Raw genomic sequence first — 20,933 nt, 5'->3', positions numbered from 1 at the left:
TATGTAGTGATGTGTATATGTATCTGATGGTTGATTTTGAAAGGGTAGGCACTTTGCTTCCTAACATGCTATTTACCTTTAGTGTTTGTGAGTTACATGAATCACAGGTATACATTTGAAATGCCATTTTGTAGCTCCAAACAGGTGAGGGTTATCAAATTTTATTAATACTACTCTAGTAAATTAAGGATGTTTGATAGATAGCTTAGTTAAAACAAAAGCAACAAACACCAATACAATAATAATAAATATTTAACCTTTATTAATCGCGGTTATGTTCCATTCTCTGTGCTGAATGCTTCAGTACAATACCTCAAGCAATTCTGAAGGCAAATCTATGGGTTCTGCACCATATTATCCCATTTAACAAAGAGAGAAGTTATTATGCTATTACGTCTGAGCTTCAAACCCAGCGTCTGTACTCTGCTTTGTATCGCTGTGGTTTGGACTCCGCAAATCTCATTCTTCTTTGCCAGCTGACATCAGTCACTTCTCCCAATAGGGGGCGCCAGAGGGAGACTGGAGGCAGGAGGAGGGGGGAAGGAACTTCCGGGTTCTGATGGGTGCAGTGTACGTTGAGTGGCAGGCCACCTCAGACAGCTGCAAGTGGCTCCATCCTTCAGCCTCTTCAGGCACTTTCAGAAGCAGCCTCATTGAGCTTTCTCAGAGATCCCGGCACCTGCTGGAGGTACCCCCGCAACCAAAGTCAGAGCCCCGACTCCTCGTGGCTCCCATTGCTTCTCCTCTGGGCTCCTCGGTGCTGATAACCCCACTTCTCTGTTCATCCAGTTCTGCAACTATCACACTCACGTTACCTCTATCTAGGCTCTCCTTCTGATCATTCAGCACTCCAACACCAGGGAAAACAGTTCTTTATAATAAATTCCCCCAGATGAAATATTTACTTTCATTTCTCTTTTCTGAACCTAACTGACAGGATTGATGCCTTTATTACCCACATTTTTCAGATGACAAATCTAAACCTTGCAGAAATAAAGTAACGTTTTCAATGCCATACAACCAGTAAGTAAAGAGGCAAGTTTGGAACCCAGGTGATTACTTAACTTCTGTCATTAAATGCATAAATGGAAACTTGTGCATTATAAATCTGCTCTTATGGAGATGTGGGTGTCTACCTGAATTGAGCAAATATTCTTAAGCCAGAGTTCTATGAGTACTTTCTGCCCCACCGTATTCCCTCAAAAGCTTGTTCTGTCATGTTCTCTTTTTTTTTTTAATTTAATTTTTGTTCTATATTAAAGTATAGGTGATTTACAATGTTGTGTTAGTTGCAGATGTACAGCTAACTGATTCAGTTATACATCTACATATATCCATTCTTTTTCAGATTCTTTCCCCATATAGGTTATTACAGAATATTGAGTAGAGCTCCCTGTGCTATACAGTAGGTCCTTGTTGATTATCTATTTTATATATAGTAGTGTGTGTATGTTAATTGAGATTATCATGTTCTCTTAATGACCTTAGTCCCAGATATCACTTTGAGGTTTGAACCTTATTATAGAAGATGGTTTCTACCAACTTCCTCGCACAGATGTGAACTGATTATGTGGGACTTCAAGCAATGAGTCATCCAGCCTACCATGAAACCAGAGCAGCATAAAGGCAATCTTTCTCTCGAGGAGTTTAGGATCACCTTGGAAGAAATACGTGGAAAGAGTTTTAATATATATATTAAATATATATATTATATATATAAGTTTTAATATATATATTTAATACAATACCAGGCAGTAAATGCTAAGTGCCAAATCAGTTAGGAACTTGAGAAGCAGTGAGAAAGGGGGCCAGGGATTGGGAGAATTTCTTGGAAAGGCAGAGTTGCTGAGGTAGCATGCTGGGACTGCAGCACTTGGAAGAGGTTTTTGGCCAATGTAGAGCAGTAACAGCCTAGGGAGCAGAGAACAGGAATTCTCGTTTTCTGAAGAGCTGCAGTGTGCCAATCCCGTGGTGGTGATTTTATACCCAGTATTATGGCTTATATAATTGCTGCTCTCCTTGATGGCCCATCTTCCAGCCTAGCAGAATGACAAGCATGTTGTAAACAGACACAGTCTATATTTATTTAATATTTGCCCATGTTTCTTCTACTCCTGATGGAAATTTTTGGAAATGCTCAAATGCTCAAGGCTTAACCTACTAATTTGACATTGGAAGAATATGTTAGCTAATTGAGCTTATTTCCTGTTGATTCACTAACTATAGTGTAAGTGGTCCGGAATCAGAAATTGTTAAGGATGTTATTATTCCCTGCTATTCATTGTGAGTAGAAGCTAAGCTGGTCACAAAGCCAAAAGATATGGGAAATAATCAGATAATGCCACTTTGTCACTTGGTAAATATTTATTGAGCAAATTATCCTGGTGCAAAACCAGCGCTCATTTGGAAATGGCATGAAAGCATTTAGGTGACTTGAGCAGCACTGAGGAAACCATTGGTTTTGAATGGCAAATGGCATCTGAGTAACTCAGATTTATTAATTAAAGCTTCACAAATCTGTGTCTGTTATTGTGACAATTACCCTAGGCTAAGAGAAATGATGCCTTCATTTTAATATTTCCTAGTTAACAAATTACTGGCATAATTTTGAGAACTAATCATAAGAGCTCACAATATTGAACACTTTGCTCATTTAATTCTCGTAACACTATGAATTAGAGGTTATTAACACCCCAATTTAATATAAGGCAGCAGAAGTTTAGTGAGTTTAAATGCCCAGATTCACTAAGACCTAGAAAACTTTTTGTTAAATATCTATTTCATTATATACTGCAGATTGATTTTATTTTTTAATTTCTATAAATATATACAAATAATTTATTTTTTTAATTTAAAATATGTATTACCATGGAATCAACGCTAAGTTATCTTATTAGGAATCCCCACACAAGGCCGATGAAGTTGCTAATGACAGGGATGCAGCATTTACTACAAAAGCAGGTAGGAGTGGTATTAAATGTTGCAGGTGAGTGTAAGAACCCCAGATAATTATCCAGGGCAGAGGTGCTCACAAGCTGAGTTAGGAGGAGAAGGGGGAAGGGAAAGTTTCCATGTGAGCATCTGTAATTAACGAGTGTGCACATCACTGCTTTATGGGAAGCATATTTAAAACTATCAAAGAGATTAAGCAAAAGTAATGAAAAAAAATCCATACCTAGATAAATCTGTATAAACCTTGAGAACACGCAAAACAAAGAAGGAATCCTAAAATCTTCAAACAACTATTAGAATTAATAAGTGAATTTAGTAAGGCTGATGGATATAAAGTCAATATGTAAAAATCAGTTGTATTTCTATATATTAGTAACAATCAATTAAACAATATAATACTTTTAAAATTATAAAAACATCAAATACACAGGGATAAATGTTTTAAAATGTGCAATACTGGGACTTCCCTGGCAGTCCAGTGGCTAAGACTTTACCTTCCAATGCAGGGGGTGCAGGTTCAATCCCTGGTTGGGGAGCTAAGATCCCACATGCCTTGCAGCCAAAAAACCAAAACATAAAACAGAAGCAATATTGTAACAAATTCAATAAAGACTTAAAAAAAATGGTCCACATCAAAAAAAAAATTGTTTATACGTGCAATACTATTATACAGAAAAGTATAAAACATTAGAAAATTTACAAATAGTTTAAAATAATGGAAGGATATACAATGGTGATGGTTTTAAGACTTAGTATTGTAAACATACCAGTTTTATTCAAATTAACCTAAAGAGTCAATGCAGTCTCAATTTTAAAAACCCAGTAGATGTGTGTTTGCCTGTATATATGTGCCTCTTTGAAAATTGGCAAGATGTTTCTAAAAATTAGAGGAACTGCAGAACTAAAATGATTGTAAGCAAGCATAAAGAAGAACAAAATTGGAATATTTATGCTGCAGATATCATGATGTGTAATAAAGTCACAGTAATTAAGAAAGTATGGTGTTGACTCAGGAATAAATAGGCCAATGGAATTGAAGAGTGTGCAAAAACCTGCCCATAAACATATGGTCACTTTATTTATGACACTGGTGATACTGTAACACAAGGGGGAGAAGATGATACTTTTAATAAACGTTGCTGAGTCAAATATATATAAATATACATGTTGAAAAACAACCTTGACCCCTCTTAAAACTAAGTTGAAATAAATTCCAAATGGATTTTGATCTAATTGTGTCAGGGAAAACAATAAAGCTTCTAAAAGCTAACATAAGAAAGTATTTTCATGACCTTGGGTTTGGCAAAGATTTCTTAAGCATGACTCAAAAAGCACTATCCATAAAGGAAAGATTGATAAATTGAACTTCAGAACTTCTGTTTATCAAAAGACATCATTAAGAACGTGAAGCAGCAAGCCACAGGATAGAAGATATTTGCAAACGTATCTGACCAAAGACTCTTATCTATTATATATAAAGAACTCTGTCAAATCACTAAGAGCAGAGAACTAAAAAATGCATTAAAATTTTTAAAAAGCACTTCAAAAATAGATTTTCTTACCTGGATAGACAATAAACATATAAAAAAAATGGTGCTCAACATCATTCATGTAGAATATGCAAATTAAGATCAAAATTAGATAACATTTGCATTCACTAGAATGGTATACTTAAAAACACTAATAACCCTAAGTGTTTGAGAGGATAAAGAACATCTTGACTTCTCCCATACTGTTGATGTGAGTGTCAGTTGGTACAAGAGTCTTGTCAGTAGTTACCTAGTCTGAACATATCTGTATTCTGTGCCTCAACAATTCCATTTGTGAGTGTATGTCCAACAAAACATCATATATATTCACATCAAAGGACATAACGTGGAAACATTACTGCAAAAATTTCAAAGTGGAAATGCTTACTAATAGGAGAATAAATAAGTAAATTATGAAATAATTATTCAATAAAGTACCATACAGTAATGAGAATGAATGAACTGTTATGTTACCACATGGATAGATCTTACAAACTCAATGCTGAGCAGAGAAGACAGACACAAATAAGTATGCACTGTATGATTTTGTTTAAAGAAGGTTCAAAAGTAGGCAAAACTTATTGATTGCAGTATAACTTATAGCTGCACTTACCTTTGGTGAGGGTGCTGGTTGGTGACTGTGTGGGACATCAGGGAGCCCTAGGTGCTGATAATATCACGTTTATTCATCTGGAGGTGATTCCATGGATCTGTTCACTTTGAGAAATGAACTATACATTTACTATTGGTGTAATCTTCTCAATGTGTGTCTTTGATACTAATTTTAGTTTGTAAAATTATAATAGATGGGCAAAAAATAATAATGTAACTATCAGGTGTGGGATGAGAAAGTGGATAGCAGTGAGCTGAGTTCTCACTTTTCATGTCAAGTTGCTTTTTAGGTTTTGTCTTAATATGATAAGTCAAGCAGTAGAAGTGAAATCTCATGATCTAAAATATTGGTGATAATCAGAAGAAGACCTAAAAGAAATAATTTTGAAAGTTTGCCTTTGGGGAGTGGGATGGGGATGATGGGAAGGGCTTGGGACTGAACTGTTCCTAAATTTTCTAAGCTACTTGCTTATGATTATAAAACTTTTTAAAGAAATTATCAAACCGCCAGAGGTTCATTTGGGTTCCATAAATATTTATGGCACACTAAAATTATGCCAGGCGCTGTGCTAGGTGCTAGGGAAACAAAGATGACTAAGATATGATGCTTTCCTTCGAGGAGTTCACAGTTGAGTAATGGAAATAGGTACTCAGGCAGATGATGTTCTTTCTTTTTCCATTTTAATTTTTCCTATTATAGTGCACATTTCGAAAGAACTGGAAAATCTACATAAAAATAAAATTACATATAATCCCATCACCAAAGGATATTCTTTTCAGTCTTTTCATACATTTATTCCCCTATTTTCTAAGAGATTTATATCAACTACACATATCATTTTTGTCACCAAACAAAATATATTGAGAACATTTTCCCATGTCTTTTAAAATTCCTCTCTCATATTTATTGATGGCTGCCTGATGAGTGAGCCCCCAGTGTGGAACCATCAGCTCAGCCTCAGAGGTTAGATATAGCTTTCTAGTGAAGAGGACTCATCACTCAGGATATGTCCAGTTTAAATGAGGCATTGTTGCCACGGAAGAGGTAGAGTGAAACTCTTAACAGCCAAGGCTTTCCTTGGGTCCTCTTATCCTATATATACTACCCTGACGTGATGTTATTCGACCCACAAATTCGCTGTTTTTAAGGTGTCTTTACACTGCCATTTCAATTCATCATTTAGAAAATTGTTCTCACTCTCTGTTCTCCCTGCCATCTGCCACTCACAACCCAGTGTACTTATAGCAAGGACTGGAAAATTCCAAGGCAATAAGTAGGTGAGAGAGAGGAGAAGGGCAGCTAAGATTACCCGAAGCCTGAGCTCTGGTCTCCTTTTATAGCAGGAGAGCACAGTCCCTCTGTAGACGCTGAAGGCGCTGCAAAGTAGTTGACTAAAGAAACCAGAAATGATGATCTTAGGACAGCAAGGTTGCCCAAAATCCAAAGAAAGAGGTGGTGGGGAGGGAGAGAGAGAGAGAGAGGAGGGGAAGGAAGGAGGAGGGAAAAAAGGGGGGGAAGGAAAGGACAGATAAAGAAAAAAGGGAAAGAGAAAGCCAGGCAACCTATAAGAATGCATTTTCATTTGAGGTCTGTTTACTTTTCATGTCAGATCCTGAGTGTTGAGCCTCCTCTGAAAACCTGATATTAACATGATCTTTTACAAAATGCGTTCTATACAAAACTCTTCCGCAAAGAAAAAGAACCTCCCACAGACTCAGCAGTAGGCCTAGCGTGCTACTTTAAGAATTATATACATCAAATTTGCTAGGAATAAAAAGGAAAAGTGAAGGATAATTTCCAGACTGACCTGGATATAGAAGTTCTTCAGTCAAAGTTTCATAGTAGATGGAATGATTTGGCCTGACAGTCACAAACACTCTTCGCCAGTGTGAAAATGATAACCGGTGACAGAGAGGCAATAATAACTTTGGAAAACTGAAAAACTACGAGAGCTAGGGTTGTATTTTTTGAACTACTTAAATTAGAAGTATTCTCCTATGCTGAAATGAGACTTTGAAATTATGATGACTCAGACATAGACTAGGGCTTTCCAACAACACTTATGAATGCTACAATGAATCCAGTAATTCATTTTATTGATAATGTACAATTAGAATGCTAAATGATCTGAACATATTACTTCTCTTACCTTAAGCGCTTTACACACATTATAATTAAGCAATGTTAAAATCATACACTTAATTAAGGAAAGCAGTGTTAAAATAAATGAAATAAAATTGTTCTCAGTACTCAGTTTAAACGCCATAAATGATTATTACTACATACTTTCTACAGATGGTGGGGCTTCCAAACACTGAGCCCATAAGTATATTAACAGCCTGAAATCAGTGTTTAATTCCTTGGACTTGGAGCAGAATCAGTTCTTTTCTTTGCTGAGTGTTTATTGTAAATAGAGGTCTCCCCTTCCAAATAAAATATTTAAGCGGCAGAACAGTTGTGCTTCTAAAACCATACAGAAGAATGAGCCTCTACTTAGAACCTGCCAATAAGCGTTCAACATTTAGTTGTTAAGCAATATGCGTTTTTCTTGGTATATTTTTAACACTTTGGAAGACATTTCATTTTTGAACATTTAGGAAGAATCTGCACCTATGTGTGCTTGCATGTAGCAGGCATTTCTTGAATATTTCTTGAATTTCCTCGATCAAGAAGTTATTTCCACAAAGAACCACTCAATTATTTGACAGGTTGCTGGAAAACCTTAAATCTGGGTTCCTCCCGCGTATTTTACACCACTGAGCATCCTGGAAATTCACAGCACTTTTCACTTTCATGGGAAAAATTAACATAAATTGAGCACCCACACGCAATTAAAAGCACTTTAAAAAAGATATTTTAACTCTTTAAATCCTGAAATAACTCTATGAGTAAGGTACTGTTATGCCCATATACATATAAGGGAACCACGCAAGGGAATTACATATCTCGCCTGGTTTACAAAATTAGAAGTGGTAAAGCCAGAATTCAATCTAATGGTGTCTGATTCCGAAGTCCATATTTCCTCTGCAACATTATATTGCCTCCTGTATATAGACCCTAAGTTTAACCCTATTCTAGTAACTTCTCCAAAATATTGAGGCCTTCTTTATTATGGGGTGACTTCATTGGCATGGTGACCGTATTTTCCATAGAGAAATGATGATGTATAACCTGATAAAGAATTTTAACTCCAGTGTTAGATTAGGCTGAAATTAGTATAACAAAAGTTCATATTTCTGGTAAATGTAACCAAAAGAAAGAATTCGGGCTGGGGCTATCTTGGAATATTCAGGAGGATGGATGTAACAATAGGTTGACACATTTGCACTAATTATCAATTCTGGTGCTAAGAAACTTTTAACATAGTCCTTGGACGTTGAGATTTGGGCACAGGGACGTTTATGACAGGTCTTAAGAGACAAACTAGAAATGTTTAGTTTTTTTTTTTTTTTAACTAAAAACTACTGAAACCAGTGAACTACTGAAACCCAACCCCTGAGCTTCTTACCTTCTTGCCAGTCCCATGGGGATCAGGGCTGAAATCTGAATATCATAGAGAGTTGATCTGTCCATAAGTGTGGGCACACTTGGGCCTTTCTCTTTCCCAGTTTCACAAACCCAGGTGGGTCCAAGGCCTTCTCGGGCTACTTGCTGGTGTCTGCTAGGCCATTCCCGTTGTTTGACCAACAACTACTGTTTAGTGCGAAATCCTCACATCTTTTCTGACTTTGAGATACTTGACCACTCCCCACAGCAGGTGACTCCTTGGGAGGTGAAGTCCATCTGCTCGCTCACTCTATGTTTTTCCAGGAGAAAATCCATCCCTAATCCCCATCTGCTCTGGAATTCTGGTGAACAAAACCTGCTCTCTCATTACACTCTGGTGGTGCTTTTGGGAGCGGAAGACTGACCAAGAAATCTCATTGAAACAGGAGTCACATGTTCGTGTACCACCCGGCCCTTCTCAGAAGGGTGGCAAGGACTCTGAGCAGAATACCTGAATTCTTTGTTTCTTGAATGGTCTCAGAATTCCTAATATCTGTGTCCCTTAAAATTAAAGTGACTAGGGAGCTGGGGCGGTGTTATCTTGGCTTCAGATTGCCCAGGAAATCCTCAATTACATTTCTAACACCTTTTTCAGTACTTTTATTAATAGAAATGTGTCATATTTAATATCCTAAAACTAATTTTAAATGATGGCTTTGGGGAAGAGACTAATATTCTCATAAAGGCTAACCAGATTTTTATTATAGACTTACTTTTGAAACGTATTTGTTATTATAATAAAAATAACTATTAAACCCTAACTTGATAGCTTATTCTATGAAATTATTAAAACCATTTCATCATACCCACACAGTTATACCCAATGATTAAAATAATACAGATGTGAATAGAGTACAAAAATCAAAGTTTGTCATAGCCAGGATGGCGGCTAACAGATTAAGTGTGGGTCAAAGTGGTCTATTGTTCTTATGACTGAGTTTTTTTGTTTTTTGGGGTTTTTTTGGCACGCGGGCCTCTCGCTGTTGTGGCCTCTCCCGTTGCGGAGCACAGGCTCCGGACGCGCAGGCTCAGCGGCCATGGCTCATGGGCCCGGCCGCTCCGCAGCATGTGGGAGCTTCCCGGACCGGGGCATGAACCCGTGTCCCCTGCATCAGCAGGCGGACTCTCAACCACTCCGCCACCAGGGAAGCCCATTTACTGAGTATTTTTAAAAGGTATTTTTACTCTGATCAAGTCACATGGAATCGAAATGACTACATCAGGATGCACCCTGTGGCACTGCGGCTGCAGCAAAAAGCCTGTTTCAAAATAGCTGTGTCAACATGGCCAGCTACGTGTACTCTGCTGATTCAGGATATATAGACTGTACATTTATACATAAGGAGGAAGCCCCTCCGTCCTATTTTTCTCCCATTATATGCCATGTTGTTTTCTCTAGCCTTGATGCATGCCCTGGTGTTTGGAAACGTGACGGCAATCATACAGAGGATGTATTCCAGGTGGTCCCTCTATCACACTAGAACCAAGGATCTGAAGGACTTCATACGTGTCCATCACCTGCCCCAGCAGCTCAAGCAGAGGATGCTTGAATATTTCCAAACAACCTGGTCAGTCAACAATGGAATAGATTCCAATGAGGTAATGTGCATTTCTCACGTTGACGTTTTCAGGCAGAAAGCACGTATTCTGAGGTAAAAGCAAAGTGCTCTAATGCAGGTCTCAAAAGGGAAATACACACCTACCACCTTCTTTATCTCTTTATTTTTAATCTCTCATGACCTCAATACACCTTCTTTCATCTGCTCTGGCTTATGTTTTTACAATGTCACTTTGGATTGGCCTGTGTTTTACAGTAACTTGCTACTTTGGTCAATCGGGCAGACTTATTTTCATTCTCATTGACCCTCTTTGAAGGAACCAATTCTTATGACAGTTGAATGATGGAATCATGGAATATTAGATTAATCAAGTTAATGTTTACCTTTAAAAGCAACAAAGTAAAAAAAAAAAAGGCTTTTCAGCAAACATGTTATCTTTGGACATCCAGAAACACCGCAGACCACCACTGTAGAAAAGGTATCCTACAAATCAAGCAACCATTCCACCAACCCCCCAACGAAACTAGTCATCAATATTTTTAAGTAATTATTTGTTTTTTCCTCTCTTCAGATGGTCATGACAGCAGAGGAAACACTAAAAGATCCAAATTCCATATCTTCTGTCCTGAGTAGGCATCTTTGTGAAAAGCAAGTCACAAGGAACTATATGTTCCATTCTAGAGTCTTTTATTAATTTATTCTATTTCTCTAGACTTATTAACAGCTGATTATTTAGGAGCACACAACCAGGGTCACAGTAATGGAAAAATCTCTCCAGGATTATTCATATGTATATTTCCTCTTCTGTACTGTGGCTGGTCAAACAGTGGGAAAAACTTCCTGTGGTCTTATAGTCAATCGATTATGCAAGACTGACCCCAACTTGCTTCCCTCTTTCATCTTCTCTGACAGCTTTTGAAAGACTTTCCAGATGAGCTTCGTTCTGACATCACCATGCACCTGAACAAGGAAATCTTACAGTTGTCCCTTTTTGAGTGTGCCAGCCGGGGCTGCCTCAGGTCTCTGTCCCTACACATCAAAACCTCCTTCTGTGCTCCAGGGGAGTATCTGCTGCGTCAGGGAGATGCTTTGCAGGCTATCTACTTTGTATGCTCGGGCTCCATGGAAGTTCTTAAAGACAGCATGGTGCTGGCGATTCTTGGTATGTCTGAGTTGAAAAGCTTCATGAAATTTTACTCTGGAGCATAAATTAAGGAGATGAAATGGGGGGAAAAACTGTGATTGAGAGAAGGAAAATCAGGGATGAATATGTGGATTCAGATATGGTTTTAATTTGCCAAATTATTAGTTTTTATTATTAATTAATTGTTATGCCATATATTGAGTTTACACTGTGCTAAGTGTTATATCCAACACATGTTTTGATTCTTTTTAAAAATCCAGTGGTATAAATATTATCCCTACTTTACAAGTGAATATATAGTATCTTAGTTAACTTAATTTGTCCCAAATAACATAGCAAGAGAATGAACACAGTTCTTTCTGATTCCTAAAGCCAGATTATAAATTATGATATAGTCTGCCTCTTGGTGAGACAGCTGGTCAGTTTTCAGAGGGCATTTCTGCCTTTTTGTGGAGAATCAATTCAGAGAAGAACATTGAAAATTGTTTTATCTGTGCTAGAAATTGAACAAAAAATGATTTCGTTTTGAGAATAAGCTCTCGTAGCAATCATAGCAATCATTAACTCAATTCTGTCAAGGTGATGATAGGCTCTTTTCACTCCCTCAAAAATTCATAGGACAATTTGTGAATATTTTGTACCACAAAGTTGACTCCAACTATTAAGACATAATTGGTGTTCATTGAAATGTAAATGTCAGCTGAGAAAAGGTGACATGCAGGGTTAATGTAGAAAAATTGCTATCTGCAATTTTATGTGTATCTCTTTTAAAAATCACTTTCATTTGTTTCTTTATCTGTTTGTTCATTTATTTATTCAACTATTATTTCTTGAGGGCCTACGAATAAATTAGGTACTGGTCTAAACGATATATTTTGAACACCAGTGTAGAATGATAATGTTTAGAATTTGTGTTAATTAAAAGTGACTAATGCAGCACTTTTCATTTATTTTTAATTTTCATATTTAAGAACCTAATATCTGTGGACAACCCAACCCTTTACAAAGTATTTTCACATGTAGGACCTTAGTTACATTTTCCTAACACAAAGAGACAGATAAGAGAGGTATTTTCTCATTTTTCCGAAGTCAAAGCTAACGTAGGTCTTCAGACTCTGCATCCAGTGTCCTTTCCACCTCTGAACAATGCCTTTTATTCTATATGATCATTGTTAAGTCTGCAGTCTCTGGATTTTAGCTAGTAAGCTTCAAGATAGGTTACATTTGGGAAGAGAGAAGAGAACTAATATTGATTGATTCCCTAATGTGAGCTGGGTGTTGTATGTCCATTATCCAGTTCAAATCTTGCAACCCTATTAGGTTGCTATGATTATCCCCAGTTAGAGGTGCAGAGATGGGGGCAGCGAGGGGTAAAATACCAAATGGAAGAATGCTTTCCATTGCTTCCAATTGACTTCAGTTTACCACATCCCAGAGGAACGGTAGGGCTTGGCTTCCAAAGTTTGGGCTCAGTTCTTGATTCACCCCCTGATGTTTTTCTCCTTAATAGAAAGGCATGGAAGAGCAACGAAAAGAGTGTATTTATCCTCAGTGTGGCCAGCTCATTATCAGTGGGAGAGTGAGACTCTGTACGTGTGTGTTTTTCAAGAGGAGAATTTAACACTCTTCCTGCCCACTTCTCAACTCTACGAAGTTAAAGATCAGTCATTCTATCATTTTTTATTCAAAATTAAAAGTGACAATCATTTCTAAATTTGCTTCAAAAACCTTTCTTTACCTGTGGGCTTCCTTAGTACCACTATCAGTTTTATAGCCTGTCCATTGGCACAGTCTGCTTTTAAAAGGGCATTTAGTGCCATTTACAGCGACATGGATGGACCTAGAGATTGTCATACTGATTGAAGTAAGTCAGACAAAGACAAATATATGATATCACTTATATGCGGAAACTCAAAAAATGGTACAAATGAACTTATTTACAAAACAGAAATAGAGTCACAGATGTAGAAAGTAAATTTATGGTTACCAAGGGGGAAAGGTGGTGGAGGGATAAATTGGGAGATTGGGATTGACATATACACACTACTATATATAAAATAGATAACTAATAACCTACTGTATAGCACGGGGAACTGTACTCAATACTCTGTGATGACCTATATGGGAATAGAATCTAAAGAGTGGATATATGTATATGTATAACTGATTCACTCTTCCATACAGCAGAAACTAACACAACATTGTAAATTAACTATACTCCCATAAAATTTAATTTAAAATAAAATAAATTAAATTAAAGGGTATTTAGTTATTTTTCTAGCAGCTTATGGTTTGATATACATGTAAGCAAATTAATGCACTATTTTTACATGTATATAATGTGGGTTTTTCCATAATGGTGGTGAATTTTTAAATTTGGTAACTAGCAACAGTTCTAGGAATGGAATACGAAGGCATCATCCCTGATACTATGTCACGATAGGTACAAATTTGGTGGCTTGTATGTAAATACTATTGTTTGTAATACACAATTCCATCGGATTTTCTTATTTTATTTTATTTATTTATTTTGCGTTATGCGGGCCTCTCACTGTTGTGCCCTCTCCCGTTGCGGAGCACAGACTCCGGACGCGCAGGCTCAGCGGCCATGGCTCACGGGCCCAGCCGCTCCGTGGCATGTGGGATCTTCCCGGACTGGGGCACGAACCCGTGTCCCCTGCATCGGCAGGCCGACTCTCAACCACTGTGCCACCAGGGAAGCCCCCGGATTTCTTATGTTAAAAAAATTCTACTAACAACTAAAAGACTTAGTTCATTGCCTTGTGCTTCTGGCCCGCATTTCCTACATAAATTGAGCTTCCCGTAATTAACGTTTTCCCATCTTTGCTGCTACCATATATCTCTCAAAAATGCACATGACCATTCGAAACACGCCTATGTTATATTGGGACTAAACCCAAAGATAATACATTAGTAATATTTTCTCTCTGTGGTTAGCATCATTTCAACGGAGACTGACTATTTTACTTCCCCTACGGTAATATTATCTTATGGGCCAATTTAAATCAATACTGACTTTGATAAACTTAAGCACATGGCTTAAAATATAGATATTTAGTACATGTTCACTCTGCCAACAAAATAATTAATACATAATGTCATAGGGGAAAAGTATCACCAAACAGCTGTCAAGCCATAATTTATTCAAACAATCCCGTCGTCCTATCAATTCTTGAAGGCGTTCTTAATCTGATGCTTTTCGGGGAGGCAGTTGACACAGAGGCAGGGATTTTTCCAGGGATAGAATTTGTCTGCCTTATACACATTCATTTCATGTCCTGGTAATTGAACACTTTCTTCATTGTGGTTTAAAAGAAGATGACAAAGCACAGATAAATGCACTCTTCACAGATGGCATTAGTCTGCCTAATTATAATTAAACATAAGTTATAGCTCTAACCAGGATGGTTTGCACATGCATCCCATCAACGTTTTTTTGCCCAATGGAAGAATAATGATTAGCAAGTATCAGTAATGGAATTTTGAATAATAGAGACTCTAAGGGATCATGAATGTCTTCTTTTCTTTTAGAAATAAAGATACTGAAACCCAGTGTAATTAAGAAACTTAGATATAGGCTCTAAATCTAGGTAGGGAGTAATCCACAAAATCGTAAAATGAGTGAAGGTGATGATCAGGGCTCCATCTGAGGTCTGGCACACATGTCAGTGGTCCATAATTATCCATTGAATAAATAAATAAACTAGAATTCTTTCTAGGATGCCAAGTTTAGCAAGATGCTGGGGTGATTGTGGCCAAAATCACCAGGTATGAAAGTATGACGACCCTAACGTTTTTCCAAACACCAGTTGCTTCACAGAATATGTGAATTCTCACCGCGGCAACATGGTGCCTCGTGGTAAATTCTCCTCAGATATACAAATTTGAAAATCTGCTGTATTCAGTCCATCCTGGCTATATTTACGTCTTGCATCAGTATCCAACTTTGAGTTTTTGAGCGGCAATTTAGATTTCTAAGAAAACATGCAAGAAAAACAATTTCCAAGTTTAGCAGGATTGGTGACAACAGTAAATCAAACTTGAGTTCTTCAACACTATGTGGCTGTTTCTTGTCTTAGTGTCTATAAATATAGATTTGTTTCTTCTGCCAAAGGGGCTCAATTTCAAGGTTTTAATTCAAAGGTAACACCTAGAATAATTTAAAATGTTTTGATCTGGCACAAATATTTATGAATATCTCAGGTATTCATGGTTGATGTGGCACATCTCATTTTACTGTCAAATTCAATAAAACAGACTTTTATGGAAGCCTGTTGCATGCCAGAGACTTTGCTTCCAGAAATTCTGGGCACAGTAAAAAAATAAAAGTTTCAAAGTTAAAAAAATTAATTGAATGAAGAATGGACGGGACAATTTGTTCTATAACATTCCAAAGATATTATTTGCTTGGTGGTTTTTGGTTGGTCAATTAGTGGTTGTTGGTTCCCTGTGAAATGAAACAAAGCGGCCATAAAAATATATAAATAAATAAAAGTTATTTTATTTAGTTATAGGCATGATGATATTTGAGGACAAAGCAAAGACGAAGTAGAAACTCCTAAGTTGGAGCCTTGAATCCAATGCCAGCATCCTTTGTGAACTTGGTCATATTACCTCAGCTTTTAACCTGAGTCTGTCTGAGAATTGAATGGATTTTCTTGCAGATTTCTCACATGGACGCTGAGTGAATGAATGGCTCTGTCTAAAATAAAACAGAAGCTGCAATCAGCTCTTTGTTAGTAATTACAATTATGCTCACCCTCCTGCCAGGTTAAACTGATTTGAATCAATTTTAAGATTTTAAAGATTCAAATAACTTGTCCAATATTATCTAATCAGCAAACTCGAGGAAGTAAGCTAGTTCCCAGACAGGTGAAGTGTAGCCTAAGACGGATCGACAGAGGTGTTAAGAAAGATCAGCGGTGCTGGCTGTGGGGTGGGACACAGAAAATGTGAATAAAGTAGTGTTAGATCATCTCTCCCCACAGTGGAAGAGCTCATAGTTTTTATTTATTCACTTTCTTTGTTGCTGGAGAAAATGGGATTTTTACACTGTCACAGAGCATTAAAACTATGACTTGTATTTTACATTTCTATGTAGTAGATTTCATGGTCTGTAATGCCCAGTAGTTGCCTCTGCCTCTCAACTCTCCTCCTCCATGCCCCGCCTCCTGTCTTGTAGACATGTTCAGAGATAAATAAAACAACCCAAGTATATTAGATGGTGATACTTATATTCTTGTCCAAAGTGCTAGAATCAAAATGATTAATATACCTCTTGATGGTCTAAACCTCAGAATCCTGGAGCATTTTTACAGTCAGAAAAACTGAGCCATTATTATTTCCCTTGAATGGTTAAAGCAACGGTGACGAAAAATGTCAACTGCTTTGTCTAAAGTCATTTACCAGATCCTGTGAGGGACCTGTCTGGAGCTCATGTATGACCTACAATTCCTAATTCTCGGGCTCCTAGGCTTTATTCTCTAGACCAGTTTTCTCAACGGGGGACAATTTCGATTGCCAAGGCACATTAGGCAATGCCTGCAGATATTTTGGGTGTCATCTCTGGGGGTGGATGATGTGAGATGCTACTAAACATTCTACCCCGTACGGAATGCTCCCCCTGCCAGCAGAGAATGATGAGGCCCCAAATCTCAACCCTGCTGAGGCTGAGAAACCCTGCCCCAGATAAAGGTTCCTCTTCTCTTTCAGTGTAATTTCAGAGAAATGAAGCCTGTAAATCAAACAAAGTTACCAGTCCCAAGCTTGCTTTTCATTAAAGCTACATGTCTCTTTTTTTCACTGTTTCAAGGGAAAGGAGATTTAATTGGAGCCAATCTATCAATTAAGGACCAAGTGATCAAGACCAATGCGGATGTGAAGGCGCTAACCTACTGTGATCTCCAGTGCATCATCCTCAAAGGACTCTTTGAAGTGCTGGACCTTTACCCAGAATACGCTCACAAATTTGTGGAAGACATTCAGCATGACCTCACATACAACCTTCGAGAAGGTCACGAGAGTGATGTAAGTCTCGCTTCTAATTAGTGCTGAGACCCAAACACACGGGGCCTGGAGATCATTTATAACAGGAAAGGCACATGTCCTGACCTCACTTCAAAAAGTCTCTGAGCAGATAAGGTAGGACTGTTCAGTTACTAATTGAGCAGTTAGATAATTAGCTACAAGTCAAACCTGGAGCTTGTTATCAACATTTTAGGAAAGTATTATTTACGGATGACTTCTCTTAATTCAGTTTCTTTCTTTTTTATTTTCATGTGCTTATAGCCAGAATCAATTTCAGGGACATATAATATTCAGCTAGAGATGTGTGACTTCTCCCGAACTGAAAGATTTCTGGATAGAGTATGTGGTGCAGAGTTTGCTGTGTGTGTAATTATTCACTACTCCACTGGCTTGACATACATTTTGCTTAAGAATATCTTTTTATTTGTTAACCGGTACTCAAAACAGCCTATCTTAAAATGACTAAAAATGCACGGAAGGATTCAAGCCAAAGATTGTCACGCTGAAAGCATAATGAACATTTTCTGAAATTATATATTTGCCGCATGTTTCAGTTTATACAAACAGCTTTCCTGTCAAAATATGTACCAAACTGCATCCCATGATTAAGCTGCTCATGAACATGACTTCATTAGATGTGTCAGAGAGACCAATGATTTAATAGGGATGATTGTTGAAAGGCAAACCAGAGCACGTACGCAGAGCATTCTCTATGAACAGAAGCCTTGATCTGCTGCCTTGAGCTGCCCCAGATATCTGCTATACTCGATTTTTTCCCTAAGGGTTTAAGAAACGAAGCTCTTGTCTTGTGGGGACATTTTGTTCGTCATCAGTATCCTCCACTTGAAAGGTAAAGAATGAACCCAAATTGCGTATGACTTCATCTTGGTGGAGGATATCAAATGGCAGACAGTATGTAAATGGTATCCCTTTCTGACGTTCAAGATTACCACTCTTGAATGTGTGCTTCTCTCCATTGGTGATGACAAGCAGCAGAGGAGGTATCGATATTTATTGCAAACTTACTTGTGCTAAATACTCTGCCTGTGTAAAACATCTCATTTAGTGCTTAAAGCCACGGTTGAAGGTGAGTGTCAACTAGGTTTTACAGGACAGGAGGCAGATGCAGAATGGTTAAGTAACGTGTGTGAGGTCACACAAACTTGTAGGTGGCAGGGACAGAGTATGGGCACGAGGGTCTGTCATTTTAAAATCTGTAAACTCATAGTTATGTTGTCTCTTATTTATTTACTTATTTATTTTTGGCTGCGTTGGGTTTTCGTTGCTGCGCACGGGCTTTCTCTAGTTGTGCCGAGCGGGGGCAACTCTTCGCTGCGGTGCACGGGCTTCTCGTTGCGGTGGCTTCTCTTGTTGTGGAGCACGGGCTCTAGGCGCGCCAGCTTCAGTGGTTGCAGCACATGGGCTCAGTAGTTGTGGCTCATGGGCTTAGTTGCTCCGCGGCATGTGAGATCTTCCCGGACCAAGGCTCAAACCCGTGTCCCCTGCATTAGCAGGCGGATTCTTAACCGCTGCGCCACCAGGGAAGTCCCCTGTTGTCTCTTCTTCTTGAAGACACTCATCTTGTCTTCCCTTTCAATAAATCGAGGTCTACGACTAAAGTTGCCTTTTGTGCTCTCCACGACAGTGTAATGTGACAACTATTTTTGAAGAGTGGAGGTGAGTTAGGGCATCGAAGCCACCAAAAAGGGAAAAAGAAATGAGGGAAGAGAGGAAGAGCCACCATTCCTCAGCATAGACAAATGGAAAATATGGGATCTCAACCCCTAGTTTCTTCTTAGTTGGTTACTTTTAAGGATTCTTACCTTTAATCCATTTTTTATCTTCTTCTTCTCTTTGCTGAAACATTAATCATAGTGATTTTAAAACTCCAATGTCTGAATTGCCAATGAGACTATTTTCGTTATCTGTTATTTCTCTTGTGTGTGGTTTTTTTTGTTTGTTTTCTTTTTGGTTATTTGGCCCCCACCCCTCTTTTTAACAGATATCATGATTTTGCTTCATTGTAGATGTTGTTTATGAAAAAGTGTTCACCTTATTTCCCTCCAGATAGGGTTATAGTTTCTCTTGGCAGGCAGATAGAGTACCAGCAAATCACTTTCATCCTGCTCACCGTTCCTCTTCATCTTTGTTAGGCTGATCTGTTTCAGTTTTGCCCTTACTCTGGTGCTATAGCTCTCACTCCTAAGTAAGACATGATTTTTTTCAGGATCTCAGCTAAAATCCTTGGATGTTCACCAAGGCTCCTCCAATTTGGCAGGCCTTGAATTCCAGCCTGCATCTCCTGAGCATCACATGGTTATGGAAATCATCTGGTTTCTTGGAGCACCACCCTGTGTAGGCTCAAATGGGGAGCTGGCTGATGCCTCAAGGGCCCCCATTGATGTAGTTCCCTCCTCTCTGGGGTTTATTCATCAAATCCCAGGTGGTTTGGTACACCTAAACATCCTCGTCCAGGAAGACTGTTCCTTTCTCTTACACCTCACGCTGAAACAGCCGATTCTCTCAGGAAAACACCTGGATAAACATGGTCCTCACCCTGATGGACTTCCCTTTTCCCAGGCAACACAGCCCTTCAAGTCTGACGTACGTTGCTTGCTCTCCAGTGCTTTCAAACAGTTATTTTATATATTTTGTCCAGATTTATAATTATTTTTTAGTTCAATATAAGCTCTTTCATTGTGGCTGAAACCAAAAGTCTTGCTTCTTTACAGAGGACTCCTTCTAAGTTACACTTTAAGGGCTAATGGGAACTGGCACTTACCTCTGAGACCCTTATCGTTTTATATTTTGTGTTTCCTCATCTTGTATCACTCAGAAGTTCTATTTACAGTATATCCAAGATCCTGGGGTGCTATACCTTCTAAAGGTAAATTTGGACCACCCTGACCCATAATTTCATACCCCGGGGGAGAAGTCTTGTGCTGTTTCCAAGGATACTATGACTTTGGGGGGAGCTTCTATTCTGACGATTACCTATGGTCATGGATTCCTACTCTCTGCTCTGCAACTCTGGTGTAAGACCAGTGTGGAACCCAGCCCCCTCCTTAATTCCCACACATGTGCAAACAAAACTATCCAATCACACAGGGTTTCTGATGGGTTGAAGCCTGTGTGAAAGGTTGGTCAATGAGTTCTAGAAGGAGGAACATTTGCATGATGGAAATGCAAACAGTATAAATGTGACTTCACTCTATATCCTTAATCTTAAAACTCCTGTGGCCTCCCTGCCCCATTGTTCAGCCCTTTATTCTTGCTCTCACCTCCTCTCCTCTCTTCATCCTCTCCCTTCATCCACAAATTCCCCATTGTTTCTGACACATATTAGCTTAACTCTCTCTGTTTGATTGCCTTGTGTCTTTCTAATTTTCCCTTCTGAATATCACCTTCTATCCCAAGTAGCTTATAAACTATCAGGTGACAGAACGTTACCAGAACATCTGGATAAAGAGGAGACTGATCATCAACCCATTTTGAAATAAAATAAAATAAAAACCCATTTGAAATAAAGACCAAAGAAGCAT

General features: G+C 38.3%; 1 protein-coding gene across 1 annotated transcript in view; it reads left to right on the top strand.

The window, feature by feature from the left end:
- Positions 1-20,933, top strand: part of KCNH8 (potassium voltage-gated channel subfamily H member 8) — a gene marked incomplete at both ends in the record, with an annotated part of 386,090 nt that overhangs the window by 299,964 nt on the left and 65,193 nt on the right. The window contains 3 exons of the mRNA XM_082655515.1: positions 10,040-10,239; positions 11,112-11,361; positions 17,177-17,391. Of these exons, the coding sequence (XP_082511641.1) occupies positions 10,040-10,239; positions 11,112-11,361; positions 17,177-17,391 (665 nt within the window). The remainder of the gene's footprint in view (positions 1-10,039; positions 10,240-11,111; positions 11,362-17,176; positions 17,392-20,933) is intronic.

This window comes from Grampus griseus (assembly GCF_964374135.1).
Source record: "Grampus griseus genome assembly, chromosome: 5".
Taxonomy (NCBI): domain Eukaryota; kingdom Metazoa; phylum Chordata; class Mammalia; order Artiodactyla; family Delphinidae; genus Grampus; species Grampus griseus.
This window is presented reverse-complemented; position numbering and strand designations above follow the sequence as displayed.